Source organism: Strongylocentrotus purpuratus, unplaced genomic scaffold (assembly GCF_000002235.5).
Source record: "Strongylocentrotus purpuratus isolate Spur 01 unplaced genomic scaffold, Spur_5.0 spur5_scaffold_13, whole genome shotgun sequence".
Taxonomy (NCBI): domain Eukaryota; kingdom Metazoa; phylum Echinodermata; class Echinoidea; order Camarodonta; family Strongylocentrotidae; genus Strongylocentrotus; species Strongylocentrotus purpuratus.
In genome coordinates this window covers 9040310-9058631 of record NW_022145598.1, presented here as the reverse complement: position 1 = coordinate 9058631, position 18322 = coordinate 9040310, and the positions used below count along the sequence as shown (strand labels likewise).

The 18322-nt window shown below is 37.3% G+C and overlaps 1 protein-coding gene across 1 annotated transcript; it reads right to left on the bottom strand.

Moving 5' to 3' along the window:
- Nucleotides 1–4544: 4544 nt before the first annotated feature.
- Nucleotides 4545–17988, bottom strand: LOC592680 (ankyrin repeat domain-containing protein 29). The gene is made up of 9 exons (XM_030983873.1): nucleotides 17974–17988; nucleotides 15482–15580; nucleotides 14315–14413; nucleotides 13329–13427; nucleotides 12746–12844; nucleotides 11495–11593; nucleotides 8670–8765; nucleotides 7994–8092; nucleotides 4545–6147 (listed from the first exon to the last, which is right to left on the bottom strand). The coding sequence occupies exons 1-9, from the start codon at nucleotides 17986–17988 to the stop codon at nucleotides 6058–6060; spliced, it is 795 nt and encodes a 264-aa protein (XP_030839733.1). The 3' UTR covers nucleotides 4545–6057.
- Between the last annotated feature and the right edge of the window lie 334 nt (nucleotides 17989–18322).

Genomic DNA, 18322 nt, shown 5'->3' with positions numbered 1-18322 from the left:
TTTCTGCTCGATAATTGGAACCTAGCAACAACATCGTAATAACAACAGGTGAGGAGAGAAATGAATTCTCAGGATTCCTCAACATAAGCTCCAGTAAAAATTGTTCTGAAACATTTTTTCAACAAAATTAGGTTAAGGGTTAGGGTAAAATTTGCTTCGTTTTTAGGCTTATAGGTTAAGGCCTCGGATAATGTTTACTGTTTGGGGCAGGGTTAAAGTTAGACCGAAAGCTTCAGTCCATGACAGGCGCGTACGCAGACGGGGAGGGGGGGGGGGGTTACCCCCCTCAAATCTTTTATTGTGGGTATCGGAGGATACCCCCCCTCACTTTTTGTCAAATAAAATATTTTTTTAAAAAATATAAAAATTACCTTACCCACCCCCCCCCCCCCCACTGAACGAAATATCGGTCGGCCTCATTTTCCAATTTTCGGGACAAAAAAAAATTGCTCTTATTTCCCCCCCCCCCCTTCCCCCCCCCCCCCCCGCTTATTCAGCGGCGGCCGCCATGTGGACACCTCATCACCCAAAAAAGTTGCGACCAATCATAAAAAACAACTAAACGTAGCTTTGCAACACAAGCCAATCAGGATCGAGAATTTAGCGGCGATTCTGTGAAAGGTGACCATTAATTGCCCAATGGTAGAGGTTTAAAAGTGCTTCTTTCTCTTGGTAAAAAGATTTTTCACTTTGTAATTGTCATAAAATTTGAGAATCAGTACCATTCCCGCATTTTGAGACCGTCATATATTTTGGGTGGCTCTTATACGGTTGTACGTTCACAATATTATGAACGCCATTGCAAAGAAAACAAAATAACCCCCTTAACAACGTCGGACGTTTTGAATAGCCTCATGCACAATTTTAAAAATGTGCAACTTACGATGACATATTGAATAATTCAAACACTTTTTCTCACTAGGGTATTGAAATTCCCTAGGAGTTCATTTCTTGAAAGCCTTTGCGATCATATTACTATGATGATAATGTACTGGACTAGGCTATCTTTCACAGCAATAGAAATGTAACAGTATTACATTTGTTATTTTTCACCAAATCGTCCTTGTTTACATGAAGTGACGGTAGTGACGAAAATCGTAACGCAAAGTGAATGCAATTTTTTTTCACTACCGTCACTTCGTGAAAACAGCAACGAAATACTTTCGGGGAAAAGGTAGGAAGGAACACGTGGCCAATAAATTGATTTCACAAGGTCCTGCGAATTTCGATTCTCGATTACTTCCGGGTTATTACGGTTAATATGTATTAAAGATAAACTTGAGTTCTGGTAAAATAAGAAAATGAATTCTCACAGAATTAAACGAAACTTACACTGAATGTTCAAGATTGAAAATAAATGTCATTTGCCAAACAATTTAGGTAGAAAATGTAAACTGGCTGAGTAATGAGCATAGAAAGATAAATAAATCGAGCTAGGTAAGTAACCCCGACACCATTGTGTAGTCCCGTGTGCATCTTTCTTTGTGCGGTGCTTGTTGCTTTGCCAAGACTGGGCTAGATTTATTATGATGTTGATGACTCCAGAACCTTGCAGTACACACCAATACTTGCATGCTACATGATCGACCTTTTCTGATCCATTCCACACCTTTTCTTTCACAATGCAATCGCATGACCAGAACTCAACTTTATCTTTAAATAGTTATCATAATATCAGTACACATTGATGTCGTAATGTAACAAACAAACAATATAATCAGTGTTTACTTCAGAAAGCAATAATGATGGAAAAGACAAGAGTAATAATAACTAAAAATATCGCAATCTGTATTGCCGCGCAATGCGAATGTATTCCCCGGCAGTGGCAGCGATTTTGTGTCATCCTTATGTTCGAAGGAGGGACAAAGATCCCCTCTCCCCTCTCTGAAAGAAAAGGATGGCGTAGAGATCGCCACTAGTGGCTCAGACTATTGTCAAGACTAGGAGCAGCATCATCAAAACAATATCTGTGTAGATTAGAGTATAATGCATCTTTGTAGAAAATTTGAAAGAAATCTGTCAAGAAATGTGGCAGTTAGACTGCACACTAGAGTGCACACAAGTCACCTATCATAATATGACCTTTAACCCTGTAAAAGACGGAACACTAAAGGCATCATCACTAAAATCTATAGGCTTGTAGATTATACCAAGATACACCTTCATTTCAAATTTGAACGAAATCCCTTGAGAAATGTGGCCTATAGAGCGCACACAAACCATCCACAAAAATATGACCTTTTACCCTATAGAAGACGGAACACTGGGGGCAGCATCACCAAAAGTTATAGGTGTTGAGATTGTACCACGATACACCTCCATACAAAATTTGAAAGAAATCCGTCAAGGAATGTGGCAGTTAGAGCGCACACAAGAATATGACGCGGCGGCGTAACGCTGCTGAATCCAAAGTACTCCACGGGCATACTGCCGGGGGATACAATTACAATGTAAAGTGCTTCGAAAACATTTTATTTATTAGCGCTATACCATGTGACTATTATCATCATTAAGTTTCATCATTAATCTGAAGAGTTATCGATTCGAAATGAAATACAACCGAGAGTACTGTATAGGAAAGATAAATAGATAAAGATATGTTTTTCATCAACGCTCCGATAGTCTTATACACGAGTAAAATAAGATTATGGAATCACATCACACGTGTGTATGAAAATTCATCTCTATTTACAAGAAGTAGTATTTTTAAATAATACCATATTGTTTTTCTAGTATTTTTGATAAATACCTCTTGATATAATCATTGTTTCCACAAAATTCATTTTGGGAAAAGAAAAGATCTTTGGGCAAGAAAGGCTAAAAAGAATATATCTTGGAGTAAAATCATTGCGAATCATTTTCAAGAAGAAAAAAAGTATTAGTATATGAATGAAAGATAAGGAGAATGATTACAGAAAAAAGAAGAAAAAGAAAACAATAGTAGGATAAATGTTTTCTTCACATAATTTGTGAAAGATTATCTCTTCACAAATTCGTAATAACGCGGTGACGTACGTGTATTTGACCGAAAAACAGGCAAACACATTCGATACCGATCTTAAAAATCTAAAGTAAATCAGCAAACGATCAAGATATCTTGTCCACAAAATGTTTGAATAATAAATATCGATGCATATTTTTGTACAAAAGTATCATTGTGCAAGAAAATAATTACTACAATATAGTGCACAATAAGGAAAACGTAAAATAGTGTTGTAATGATATATTGATTTCAGGTAAGAAAGAAAAACAAACAAACAAATTCTTGCATAACCTCAAAACACATAGTAGTATTCATATTATTTAGTACTTTTAAAAAACCTATCTGCCTTTGGCCATAGACTCAGAATAGTTTCATCACTGATCGTGGTGGCTTAGAAATATAGCACCATAATAACTGATCAAAAATCATAATTTGAGAAATCTTATACATGTATTTTATCAATTTTGTTAAAACAAGGGACATTTAGAATCTATATCTTAATCTTTGTTTTAATGAAAAAAGTGATTTAATCACAATGCTTAACTATGGTCAGCAAGACCAAAAGTCCAACGTTTTAGCTTTCTTTCTTTCTATTTTTACTCCTGAAAAACCATAACGTGACAGGTAAAAGTCAAATGCCAAGAGAGGATTATAAAGGATGAATGTTGGTCAATAATAACGTAGTACACGGCTTTATCACCGCTACATATATCATGTTACATTATAAAAGAGATCGAGCATTCCTTCATCTAAAGTGACTCTTGCACTTGAGTGAATTGCCATCCAAATATCAGAACCCCTTGTTACGACACTATTTCCCAAAGTTTAATGGAAATCAACATTAATAACTAATCATAAATAATCAAGGATCATCTTCTTTTGGCAAAATACAAAACCTAAAATGCATTACATGCAATATCAATAAAGTAGAAATTTCAGTTACTGCAACATCATAGTACCTATAAAAACGATTAAAGTACATTTCTATTTTCACAGTAAATTTTAGGCAGTAGAATCTCATCACATCACATCACAAAGAATTACATTTTTCTTGTTTGGTTTCCATGATCTCAAAGACGTATGAAAAATCAAACAAAGGTCAAATAAATGTCCTTGTCAATCCCCTTTTGAAGTGTGTAAACGTCAAAAATACATAATTGTATTAGGTAATCTGAATACGATTTCTGGTGGATATCAAATAAATGAATAACGTTAAACGAATGCACTTGCCTTGATTTATTGAAAGTTCTTTGCGTTCGTGCTTTGAACACAAATAGGAAAAAAAGTGCAATCAGGGGGGTGTTTCATAAAGCTGTTCGTAAAGTTACGCATGACTTTACGAACGACTTGTATATGATAAGCCAAATGGGATGCTCAATCGTTAATAAATATATCAACTAAAGTTGAACTGTGCAGATGTAGATTAATATTCTTATGATAATAAACATATTTAATGCAAGGAATATTTTTTGCCATAATTTAATTGAGGTTATTGAAACTATCAGAGAAAAACTTTGGGCATCCTATCTGGCACTTCATATACAAGTCGTGCGTGAAGTCATGCGTAACTTTACGAACAGCTTTATGAAACACCCCCCTAATAAGGGCAAGTCCAAGCTACTGTCCAACACATGAGGCATTCTTACAATCATGATCGCAGTATTAAAGAAAGGGCTGATATCCACCTCTCAAGCATACCCTTGCCTTGATTTATTGAAAGTCTTTTCGATTGTGCTTTATACAAAAATAGGAAAAAAGTGCAACCAGTCCTCATAAGGGCGGGTCCAAGCTACTGTCCAACACATGAGGCATTCTTACAATCATGATCGCAGTATTAAAGAAAGGGCAGATATGTCCAATTCTGAAGCGTATGGTAATATGCATGCATTGCTCCATGTTCTCTGTTACGTATATGGCATTGATGCTCATTTAGGGCTTGTCAATAGTTGTTGTTCATGTTGCAACAAATGACAGAGCAGAACAAACAGGCACGTGCTGAAAACGAATACAAATCACTTTAGAGGAAGAACATATAGAGTAGAGATTACAAGGATGAGGAAAGATTTAAAAAAAGAATAGCGACATAGAGTCAGACGACAAAGAAATAAGAAGAATATCCCGTCTTCAATAGAGAACGTTTGATTTATCTAAACTGATCGTAACTCAACTTGAGTTTGATATCAATCGCAACTATATGTGCCTACACTTTGCGACTAACTGGATGACTTACATACGATTCCGATCAATATGAACTCTTTATAAGACTGACCTCTACAGAAAGTATCATTTAACCAATTAGGAGGAGATGATGACTAAAGAAAGACGATGAAACATGAACAGAAATGAAAACAGGAAGAGCAAGAGACAAATAGTATGATGGGAAAAGGAGAGGAATTCCCCGGAAAGATCAACATTGTCATAAAATATGTCACAATAACTTACTGTTGTTGCCGCTTGATTTAGAAGACAAAATCAAAAGATTTTAATTCGCAAAACTTCTGAATAATTTTCCAAATAATGCGAACGTTTATACCATGTGGGATTGTGATACCACGTAACGAAATTGCATTAACGATGCACCAACTCCTAGCTACTTGTATTGCCTTGTGTCTAGCAAACGTTAATACTGACGAATCTTCGAATAGCTCTTACAAATGGCATTCCACTTGTTCCAACCAAATATGGACGATGGATATTTTCGTTAAAACGAAGAGCTTCAACAATGTTCTAATGACAAAAAGTCATTTAGCAAGTCATTGCTGCATCAACATTATTATCAGCAACTGCTCACAAGCCATGACTGGATCTTTGCGGTTATTTTTGGTACAGGTTGCCCATTTCCTGCTCGCTAGCCTCCGACAACAGCAGCACCTAGACAGCAGTCTCATGTCCAAAAATGTTGCAAAGCGTTTGCAAGGTTGGTGCTATGTTTATAACGGTTTCTTTTGCAGTTCTTTCACAGTTTTTTTGCAGTTCTTTTACAGTTCTTTGGCAGTTCTTTTACAGTACGTTTACAGTACTTATGCAGTTCGTTTGCAGTTCTTTTCAATTTCTTTCACAGTTCTTTTGCAAGTTTACGACTTCGCAGCTGCAGTCTGTGTGAGGAACTCTGCGATAACGTCGAAGCCTGCGTCCTTGGCCATCTCAGCTGCAGTGACGTTATCCTGGAAGCAAGGTTGGTGAAGAAAGGAAGAAAGAAAGACAACAAAAAAAGAAAAGATATGTAATCTCAACTTCAGTTGACTTCCATTCATGAATTCGCTTTAACCCTTAATGAACTGGGCTATTTTGAGCACCCCCCCCCCCTATGATCTCGGCCGTCGAATGTCCGTGAACACGAAAATTTGCATGTTTGTAGATATTTACGTCAGGAATAAGATGGTATAATTAGTTTTTTCCTAATATGCAATTTTTTTTCGTTAAAGCCTAATTAATTAATTATGCAAAATGCTAATTTTATGCATTTTAGGGAAAAGTCTACATATTTGTCTGTAGACTTGTGAAGAATCTTGAAAATTTATTGAATAAATGTTTCCTTCATCTCAAATTCATGAGGTATCATTATTTTTATATTTGAAAATGCATAGGTTAATTTGCATAAATTACGCATTCGAAATTCATCATTTTATTTTCTTATGTATTTTATTGTTTTTTATTTCTTATTATATCTATTGTTTTATTTCTAATGTATTCTTTTGTTCTGGAATACATCAAGTTTCTTTGAGAAACATAAATCAATTCATATCTCCCAGTTTTAGGAAGAAATACATCTAAACCTGTATTCACATTCGCTTGTACATGAATATATGCAATTATAGCACTTTTTGATGACATGCTCATACTAATTGTTACGTAACACCTTACAGGTATATCCGATTTTGACGAAAATGGTATCAACATGTGCGTAAGACTTGAAGGAAAAAAATTCATGAAACGACAATTCAAAATTCCAAGCGTTTGCGGCGCAATCTCCGAAAATGTCGATAGGGGGAGGGGGGGGGGGGGGGGGGGCTCCCAAGCCCCCTCCCAGTACAGTAAGGGTTAAGAAAACTAGATGGAGCAATTTTAGAAACCAAAACAGAAGAAATTTTTCAAATTCAAGTTCAATTGTAATCCATTAGCAGGTTCTCAGAATATTGTGATTACAAGCAATTTCTCATATACATATATGACCCTTTGATCTTTGACCTCATGACCCAAGAATCTACTCGGTTCATTGGCTCTGCAAGATACATACATGATCTAAGTTTGGCAGGAATCCATCAATCTGTTCTAATGATAATGCGATCACAAGCTATTTTTGCCTATATAATGAGCCGCATGACCTTTGACCTTGACCTCATGACCAGAAAATCTAATCAATTCATGGGCTCCGCAAGATACATACATGATCTAAGTTTGGCAGGAATCCATCAATCTGTTCTAATGATAATGCGATCACAAGCTATTTTTGCCTTTATAATGAGCCGCATGACCTTTGACCTTGACCTCATGACCACAAAATCTAATCAATTCATCGGCTCTGCAAGTAACATACATGACATAAGTTTGGCAGGAATCCATTGATCGGTTCTTGAGATAACGCGATCACAAGCTATTTTTGCCTGTATAATGAGCCGCATGACCTTTGACCTTGACCTCACGACCACAAAATCTAATCAATTCATCGGCTCTGCAAGTAACATACATGACCTAAGTTTGGCAGGAATCCATCGATCGGTTCTTGAGATAACGCGATCACGAGCTGTTTTTCGATACATAATAAGCCCTGTGACCTTTGACCTTTGACCTCGTGACCCCAAAATCTAATCAGTTCATTGGCTCTGCAAGATACATACATGACCAAAGTTTGGCAGGAATCCATCAATCGGTAGATAACGCGATCACGAGAACGGGACGTACGGACGGACGGACAACCCGTAAAACATAATGCCTCCGGCTAATTCGTAACGGAGGCATACAAAAGGTAATCCCATTTTCTGAGCTTGACTATGTTCATGCATTTCTCACCTTGTTTTTGAGCGTGACATCTGACCCGGATTCAATCAGTTGTTTGACCACTTTGAGATGACCGAACAAAGCTGCTGCATGAAGAACCGTCTCGCCGTTCTGTTTATCATTAATTAGAGACAAAAAAATACATTCTACATGACGATTCAGTCATTCCCAATCTTTCTCACCAGTGTCAATGGTGATGTATTCCACTATAAGTAAGATGGCCCTTAAAAGGTGTGTAAATAATGAATAACTATTACATATATACATGGATAACAGGAAACAAAAATTAAATTCATAATTCAAAAGTTACCTTTACCCTAATAACAACCTGTTTCTTTTTTAAATACTCTTTGTTAACCAATAAACATAAATACATGCAATTTCCAGCTCGATTCCTTTCAACCGTTGAACAGTGTATGCCCAAACGGCAGCAAAATAATGAATTATATCTTCACGTATCTACCTACTTAATGGGGTAAAAGTCTTTCATACATTAAGTACACATTTATATTTTGTGCTCCACTAATTGGGCTCATGTGCTCACTCTTCCAAATTGTAGGCCCCTAAAGGAATATAACATGTAATAAATTAGCATCTAAAGAATGTATTTTTGGCACTGAGCCCCATTTTCTTTTTCTTTCCCCCTGAAAAAAGAAAGAACAAATCCTGGGTCCGCCCCTGCACCTACCTGCAGTATCCCGAGGGAGGCGCCCTTCATTATGAGGTCGCTCACGCAGTCTGTGTAGCCCTTATGGGCTGCCTTGAAGAGCGGGGTCGCCCCATCCTGCTTGGATAATTGGGAGGAAAAATGGTGAACAGGTGAAACCAAAGGGCATGCAGATATTCCATGCGTGCAGCACAGCAAAGTGGCGGGGTGAAATTAAATCGTGTTCAAATCGTGTTCAAATCGTGAGGTGATCAAACATCATTGCAGTGTCCACAAGAGCAAGTTTGGAAAGTCCAAATAATGATTTTAAAAAATGTAAGTGGCAAACATAGGTTTAATAATCAAAGTAATCAGCGAAACAAACTCGCTCAAATCATAACGCGGAAGTTGTGAATTCAACAGGATCTAAGGATTAGAGATTGGGAATTTAGTTTTCTGAATTTGGGCAGGGGCATATATCAGCTGTCATCCTTTAAATTTAGTAATTAAAAAAATAAAAAATAAAAAAATAAAAAAATTGTCGTTCACGAGGAGAAGGGAAAGGACGTTATGTAAAGAAAGGAAGGGGAAGGAGGAGGGGAGGAGAGAAAGGGGAAGAAAACGAAGAGGAAGAGACACCGGTATGGGTGCCTCTACTGCAAACTGGGGCGATTCGATCATTTTTCAAACTCAGCAAGGCTGGTTAGGCTTAGTAAAAATACTGCGTTGTGAAATGTGGGGATAGTGGCAAATAGCAAAGTAAAACGCAACAAACTTTAAGGTCAACCTTACGGTAGATTCGTAATGCATCACATTATTTAGGAGATTTCATAGTTCATGTAAAAACATGAGTGATTCAATGATGCTATCGCAAAGGCCATGCTGTAAAGTCGTACACTATATCGTGATACAGACTATAAGGAAATTAGCCGCGCATTGGAAATTATCGATGAACTAGGGTACCAAATGGTAAACACAAATAAACTCAAGCTTGAACGCAGAATTAAACAAAAATATGAACAGATTCATGAAGGGAGCGAATGTGGGTATGATGGTAGCCATTAATAATCATGACACTATACCCATGGCGATGACGAAGACAACAATGATGATGATGATGAAAATGTTGACGACAATGATAAGGATGATGACGACAAATGTGTTGTTGTTGAAGATAATGTCGATGATGTTTAATGATTTTGTTGATGATAAAGATGATGATGTTGTTGATGATGATGATGATGTATTTTGTAGATGATGGTCATTAGGATGATGATTGTGGAGATGATCAAAATCATTTCATTAACAAAATTAAGATGATAACAATGAAATAAACACTACTAACATCAAGGAATGTTCTACAAAATATTATTTAACAAGACAGAATACGATCACAACAACGTTATTACAGAAGACAAAAATTCGAGGAAACTGAAAGGAACAGGTAAATTAAATTAAATTAATAATGATTGTTAAAAAATGAGAAGTATGGCGAGGATGTCACACCAGAAATAAAACTAAATCCCCCGAAAGCCAAGCAAGTACAAATGATTGGAGACCAGCATGAACACAAATAAAGTGGTGATATACTGATATGAACTGGCTTCGAAATTAGGACAAAACAGTATTGAAACACACATTGCAACACATTCGTGCTCAAAATGAAAAAAATCAAAGCGAGGCACAGGCGGGAGACAAAAGTTTGTCATTAAAAGAAAAAAGTAGCTTAAAGGTACTATGTCCCTTTTGCAGCCAACCTCAAATTCTGTAGAACTTTGCAGGAATTATGAATATGTCATGTATGTCCTATCTGTGAAATTTAAACGTTAGCAGTGTCCTCATATTCAAATTATGCAAGGAAACCTGTTTACTTGCTAGACTTCACTGTCAGACACTATTGAGTGACTGACTGGCTTTTTTTCTTCTTTGGTAATAACATGTACATGAAAAGAGTTGTAAAGGGTGAATGAGCATTTGTCTACATCAATAACCCACTTCTTGTGATGGCCAAGATTAAACTGATTGAATCTTTGCGCAGCATAAAACGTATGACCATTCAGTACAATTGTCTGAAAATCAAGACTATTACTTTTGGGCTCTATAGCCCTAAAGTCGATTTGACAACTGATAGTCGTTATTTTCCCACTTGAAGACATTTTCAAGCCCCACCTTTTTTAGGGAAGTTCTAAATTAGTATTATCTTTTAATTGCAGATGGAATTTAACTTTTTCATTTTTTTGGCCTGCAAATGGGACATAGTACCTTTAAACTTCCATATTGCCATTAAACCGTATATAAAATGTGTTATTCATCTCTGTTTCGTTTTTTTTCTCAAAATATAAGGACGAATTTTTTGTTACTGTGAACGTTTTCAACACGTTAGTCAGAATCGAGAACTTCAATTTCGTAACACAGTTATTGCCAAATACCACAAATGCAAGAAATTGAAATACAATCAAATTATATTTTCCTCTTCATTCTTGCTGATAAAATTCATTAATAGTTTTCTATCGAAACTGCGTTTATATATATGAATTTCTGTTTTTGCGAGAAATGTCTTCCAACTGGCCGATCAACAAGTCAATTGTCAGGCAGCTGCCATATTTTCTTAGATAAAGAAGAGTTTCGACTTTAGTTTCGACCACAACGGAGAGAAAAGGTAGAGAGATCTCTCAGCTCAAGCTACTGTCAAGAGTCTTCAGGCGGGTGTTTCACAAAACTTGTCATCAGTGACAAATGACATGTTTTGTTATAAGCTTCTGAAATCCTTGCTTCTGATTGGTTATCAGCAGATTTATCACTGATTTTTTTGTCATTTGTCATTGTAAAAAGGCTTTGTGAAACGGGTCCCTGAGCTCGTGTCTTACCTCCCTAGCCTCATCCACCTTGGCTCCGGACAGAAGAAGTTCCCGGATGATCTCACTGTGCCCCATCTGAGCTGCTATCCACAACGGTGAGGCTTTGTCCTGTCAAAAAAATGTAGAAATTGAACCTCTTCATTGACTTATTCGGGACAGGGGAGGGGTGGGGGAGGGGTCGGTACCAGTGCCATTGATTAGGAGAGTTTGGCCAACCCGGTTCGAGTTGGACACAACATGGCGACTACTGCTTTGTTGGGCAAGCACAAAACAAAAGAATATAGACCATGTTGTGACCCAGTGAACCCAAGTTGGCCAAACTCTGTGTATAGATGGCTCTGATCGGTACCAGGGGAACGCGCCCTCTCACGGCATTTTTTTTTTCGTCACTGAATTTTGAAGTGTACCCAAAATGGCAAATCGAAAACTGACGCCCTTCTGTTTTTTTAAAACGAAGAACGGGTGCTTCCTTCCTATTGTTTTGGGTGGAGAATAGCTCTCATAATAATATAAGAATGCATATTCATCACAGATTATCAACCTTTTCTCGTTCGAACCATATCTCTACGGTACAATGTTGTTTTTTTAAACTGTTTATTTCTACATACTGTTTTTTTTTTAAAGAGATGCGATGTTAAGAATTAAAATATTACTGCTTATTATAATAGTTATTTATCACGTACTAGTCCAAGAGAATATTATATCAATATTCGGGCTATCGCAACAACCGTCTCCCCGTAAAAATGTACCCAGCCTCCCATGTCTGAAACCGGGAGAGTATTTTATCCCTTAATAAAAATGAATAAATATGAACAGATTCAAACCGGATTCCAATCCGTTTATTAAAAAAATCCAGTATAATGTTTGGAGCATGAGTGTAGTTCTCCAGTCCTCCCAACAATCCGTAAGTATTATAAAAGGCTTCTCTTCATCAGTTCGAGTTTGCCAAATGACCCGCTATTTTAACTATCCCGATCGCAAAGTAGCCAGTTAATTCTCGTTTTCATCAGCCCGCAGTTGCAATTAGCGGGATATTCGGTCAAGAAAATATCCCGAGAAATCTTGGTCTTGTTTCCAAAATATCCCCTTGCGCCCGTCCGAGCAAGTTTGTGATGAGTGTATCAGTCTGGTGAAGAAGCAATTTCGAACTGCGGGATAATATCCAGAGTCTGAAAAGAGCGGGTTATTTGGCAAACTCAAGCTGATGAGGACAGGCCTGCAAGCCAGACTTTCGATTCCATCTATCATTTTATAACTTACCTTTCTCGTCTGGTCGACCTTAGCTCCCTGTGCTATTAAGTACTTGAGCATGTTATAATGACCGTTCTGAGCTGCGATGAAAAGAGGTGTAGCACCGTCCTACCGAAAAGAGAGAGAAAGAGAAAGAAAAAAGGATATAGAATTGGTCAAAGTTCATCAAAAATCTGTGATCTCAATTGCTAAAAAGGTACAGTTACACAACGATTCGTTTTCTATCGCTCACTGCGTGTTTTTCTGTGTTTTGTTGTTGTTGATGGATACTGTAGGTATTGATATTGCAACGGAATGAAATTTAAGTTGCCTCTGTAGCAGAATGTCATGTCAGAAACAAAATATTCCACCTTTCATAAGTTGTAACAAAGTTTAATTCTTCAAAACGGCCACGAAACATCTACGGGTCTAGACAAAAATGAGATGGGGGAAATTTCTATTTTCGTATATATCTTTTTTCTTCCTACACACAAATCGCTTCATCATATTCTCAGATATTTTGCAGTTTATCGATTTATTATTATCATTAATGTTTAGTGGACAAAGGGAGAGTTATCGCCTTGGGAATGGATGTCAATGATCTCCATCATACCGTCATCGTTCTGTGGATGTTGGCTCCTCTCGTTACCAACTCCTTCACGACGTCGAGATGATTGCACTGACATGCAACAAACAATGGTGTTCCACCATCCTGGGAAAGAAATAACAGTAATAAATAAGCATGAATGGTTGTCGAATTCAATTTTTATCATAGGGTGGGCGCTCATCTTCTTCGCGATTCTTACACTGGAGGTTCAGTGAGCGTTAGGAGGAGACGGTTAGACCGGGTGTTTGGCCCATTCATTCCTTCCGTGTGTTCAAAATGGGTACCTGAAATTACTTGCGAAATAATAATTTACCTATGTTTGCTAGGGACTTGGTAACATTGTTCAGATGAGCAAAAATGGTAGGTAGTGACTTCAATGCTAGATGTACAATTAAAGATAATCTGAAAGTTTGAGTGAAAACAGACGATTATTAATGATAAAAATTGGGGAAAATGTATCTGATTGATTATTATTCTTATAATATGATTATATTTTAGTAAATGTAAACCGTCACAAGGCAACGAATTGGCTCTACATATTATTCCAGATATTTAAGTGTTGAAAGATTTTTAAAAGTCTGTCTTATGTTTTTTTTCATGGAAAAACGATTAGGAAAACTCAAAAATGGTTGGGAGAATTTACTGTTACAGGGCGTTGCAAAGTGACACCTTCAATGAAAACCATAAGTTACTTGGTAGTTTGAGAATTTTTCAGGATTTGTTTGCATGTTAGAGGGTTAGTAAAGTAGAAGGAACTTAATAAGTGACATTTCATACAAAAATGACGCAGTTTTTCCACCAACCTTCAACAATGTTACCGAGTCACTTTAACTGTATACCTGGCAAATTGTTGCAGGACCTGCATAGAAAGCAATATGACGAATGCTGTGCGTGGCTACCCCTGGTAAAAATAACAAAATGACTATTTATCGACTTCTATAAAATGTCTATTTATCACTAGCTAACACTTTTATTTCTAATGTACTAATTACCTGGCTTGGTAAATCATTCTGTGCTCCCTCCTCTAACAGCTCTTTGACGATTTCTAGGAAACCTCCCTGGGCTGCAAAGAACAGAGCTGTGGTCCCGGTCTGGTATGTAATGAACAAAAAACAACAACAACAGAATTAGTATACCATGAAAAATATAATACAAACAAAATATTCAAACTGATACTTAGAAACCTCGCTCCAATTGCAATCCTTCTTAATATTGGTGATTTCCACAGGTTTATTTTTTTTTAAATTAAAAAACCCATTATGCTGGATACCTATGTATACTTTCTATTTCAAAACTTTAATCCATGTACAATGTATCATATTATTGAATGTTGAATTGTATATCTGATTTCTTGTCATAATTACTGTTCTGTTGGAAATGAAAACTGAAACTGAAACTTAACCGTTACATTTTGATTTGTTGGTATATTGACTTATTTATGATCATGGTTTCATCGGAAGAAGAAGTGTAACCAACGAGAAATATCCTGTACAGAAAAAAACAAAGAAACTGAGTCGTACAGAGTACGCACGTAATAATAAAGTATAACATTATTACACAAAACATTTCGGGCAAGCGTTTCTCCTCGTGGGCTTTGCTCTTGTAAATCTCTAAGATAGTCTTCACACGGTACAGAGGAAAAAAAAAACGGTTATTTCTTGTTTGTTTGTCGTTGTTGTGTGTGTTTTATTATTAATTATTGTTATTATTATTATTATTATTATTATTATTATTTTTTTTTTTTTTTTTTTTTTTGGGGGGGGGGGGTTGTCATTGAATCCCATTTACTAACAGTCTCGTGAACTTCAGGGTTTTTTCAAAAAGATCCTAAGTTGAACTTATCTCTAAGTTAGACTTAACGATTATGGAAAACCTTCAGCATCTTTGAAAATGTTATGTAAAAGTTATTTTAAAAGGCATTAAATGTTGATTCAAATCATTCATATTTTCTAATATCAAGGAGATTTCATGTTCTTGATGTGGAATTTATGAAAAGTCTAAAATACTTCAATTTTTGCTTTTTAATATATTTTATTTTAAGGCTACAAATGGCTCAGTCTCCATAATGTTAAAGTCAAACTTAGAGTTAAGGTCGACTTAGGATCTTTGTGAAACACCCAAGGTCATATGGAATACCCTCTGTCATGGAATATACTTACGGCTCTCCTTTCGTTGGGGTCTGCTCCTTCACCGATCAGTTCCCTCACACACTCGAGGTGGTCATTCGCTGCGGCCAAGATCAGCGGCGTCGTCCCATCCTGTTCAAAAAGAAATAGAAAAGAGAACACTATATCATTTATTTGAACTTATGATAACAATAATATTCAGTTCTTGTATAGCGCATAATGTATTATGGAATAACATCGGTATGCGCTTCCAAAGAGCTTTGGAAATGATTACCTTAGCTTCAGCTCCGGCAGCCGTTATCAGCGCACAGTGCATTTCAAGTCAATGACACATAATTATATAAAAAAAAAAAAGTAAAACCATGCTTCTATTGACGACCGATCATGAATGAAACGATGACTAAAAATTACGACGTGGCAAATGTGGAGATGAGTCATGTGAACCATAAGAATGATTAATGGCTGCAAAATAATTATCGTACATTTTCATGTGAGGGTAAGATTCATCACTAGATGATATCGGCGACATGGAACATGTTGCATGCGCTGCAAGTATGTAACTTGCAACTGCGTCTGCATGTATATAATAGCCTCTTAATATAGATTTTGCATTACGAAAATAACAATATTGTCTTAGATCTCCCTGCTCTATTATATCCATCCTTTATTCTTTCTTTCTTCATATCCTTTTGTTTACAGTAAAGGTCATGTCTTCTCATGTCAGACTTGCTTGCCTCTCATTTCTATTATCTCTATTTCACATGAACTTTCTCTTCGAAAAATGGTTTGAATACCAGACATAATATCAAGTGCGTTGCCTTTCCACACATTGCTTCCTCCCCGTTCGATCAATTCAAAAATAGCCCTATTTACAGGTTCCTCCGGGTATCATTTGACACTTCCTCTTCCCTGAAGCAAAACAAAAATATACTTTGTTAAGAAATTCTTTGGAATGATGTCCAAGGTTGAATGTTATTGCACAACATCATCTTCAATAGAGACGGGTATTATCACTACGATTGGCAGAAGAGGGGGGGGGGGGGGGGGGGGGGGGGCTGGAGGAGGGAGAGGAGAAGGGAGAAGAGGAAGAAAATGTGATAATCGTGATAATACTTTTTTTCTCAACACTGCTACATTCTTATGCGTAAAGCCATCTCAAAAGCAGCATCGTTGATAAAGGAAGAGAGAGAACGAGAGAGAGAAAGAGAGAGAGAGAGAGAGAGACATAGGGAGAGAGAAAGGCAAAAGAAAGAGACAGAGAGCGACGGAGACAGTTCCCTATTAAGACAAAAGGAAAACGGGAGGGTGAGAGAGAGAAAAAGAAAGAGACAGAGAGAGAGAGAGAGAGAGAGAGGAGGGGAATAACAATAAGAGCATAGACACAGACTCACAGACAGTAACAGAAAATGAGAAATGGGCAGAGAGAGAGAGAGAGAGAGAGGTAAAAAAAAAAAAGGGGGGGGGGGTCATGAGAGGGGTAACAGGAGTAAAGTAGGAGGAAGGGGTGATCGATCCAAACAGACAGGCTAACAGAGCACGCATATCAAATGATGACACTACTTTAATGCCCGGCATTAATCATTTGCAACATTGCCTTTCGATCACGCAATAATGACCCGCCTACGTTGGCGGGTGATGACGACGACTATGCTCATCACTATTACATTGCCCCTATTTCGGTGTACATTCCTACACGCTCATCGTTTCCTACACGTATCTATGTGGACATACATGTACATTGAGAAGACATTATTGCCTCGTGTGAAGATGGGGCCTGCGTGAGGTGGGGCACGCTACACGGGGTCAATGAATTCGCCCACGCAGTACATAATGGAAATGATGGAAGGAAAAAATATGAAAAGAGACGAAGAGGAGAAAAAAAGAACTATCCAATAACACCCCGGCTCACACGTTAAATAATATGACAAAATGGTGCGTAGGACCATTGTTGCGTAATGAAATACTCTACAGAACAATCTTCAACTTCATACAGTTAACCCGTTGACTAATGAATTGTATAGGTACCATAGGCTTAACACAGGGACCGCCAGGTTCCCTTAAGCAAAGGGTTAAAACTGTCCGATAATAGGTTCACATCAGGTGAAGATAGCATCCCATGATTGCGTGGTCACAGGGTAATGACCAACACGTAGGAGAATATACAAATAATACACAACAGTGAGGGCAAGAGTATATTGCCCACACAAGGTACCTTTGGAAAAGTCTAACACGCCCGAGGCGGTAGCCAAGGGTGTTTGGACTTAAGGTACCGAGTGTGTGTAATTTTACTAATGCCCGAACAAAATGCTGTGTATTATTTGTTTTATAACATTATGTTTTATTTGTTAAATAAAATGATGTTTTATAACATAATTTTACTAATGACCGGTCATTATCCAAATTACGCGTTAGGCAAAATAAATTCCTGGTCACGTGTACGCTTTCAACCAATCATTTGATTAGGATCCACGTCATCATCTTATAATACATATTATGGAAGGTCAAGCAGACACCGCTTGAATCACCGGCTTCCAGGTCATTGTGACGGACAGAATAGTGCGCAGGGCCAATGCAGTGTATTCCCATAGTGATTATTTTAACTCACACTTATCAGTAGCGAAGGGGTTAATAGACCTAGGGAATAGAAACCGATCACTTAGTACATCCAAGGGTAATGACCGTAAAACACATAGAAAGATACACATACAGGACGAGGCAACACCATCTGCACCCCGGCGCCCGGAGTAAGGGTGGGCGAGTCCCCCGACAGGGGCGGTATTCCGAGATTACTTTTTTGTATAATTATTATTATTATTTATCTCAGTAAGATAAAATACCCGAAAAAACTCAAAAATCGGAGTTCTGAGAATCATA

Excerpts from the sequence above, each read along its gene's own strand:
- LOC592680 (XM_030983873.1), bottom strand. Across the intron at positions 13,428-14,314 it reads AGAATGATTTACCAAGCCAG|GATGGTGGAACACCATTGTT; the intron begins GTAATTAGTACA and ends TTTCTTTCCCAG. Across the intron at positions 12,845-13,328 it reads ACATCCACAGAACGATGACG|GACGGTGCTACACCTCTTTT; the intron begins GTATGATGGAGA and ends TCTTTTCGGTAG.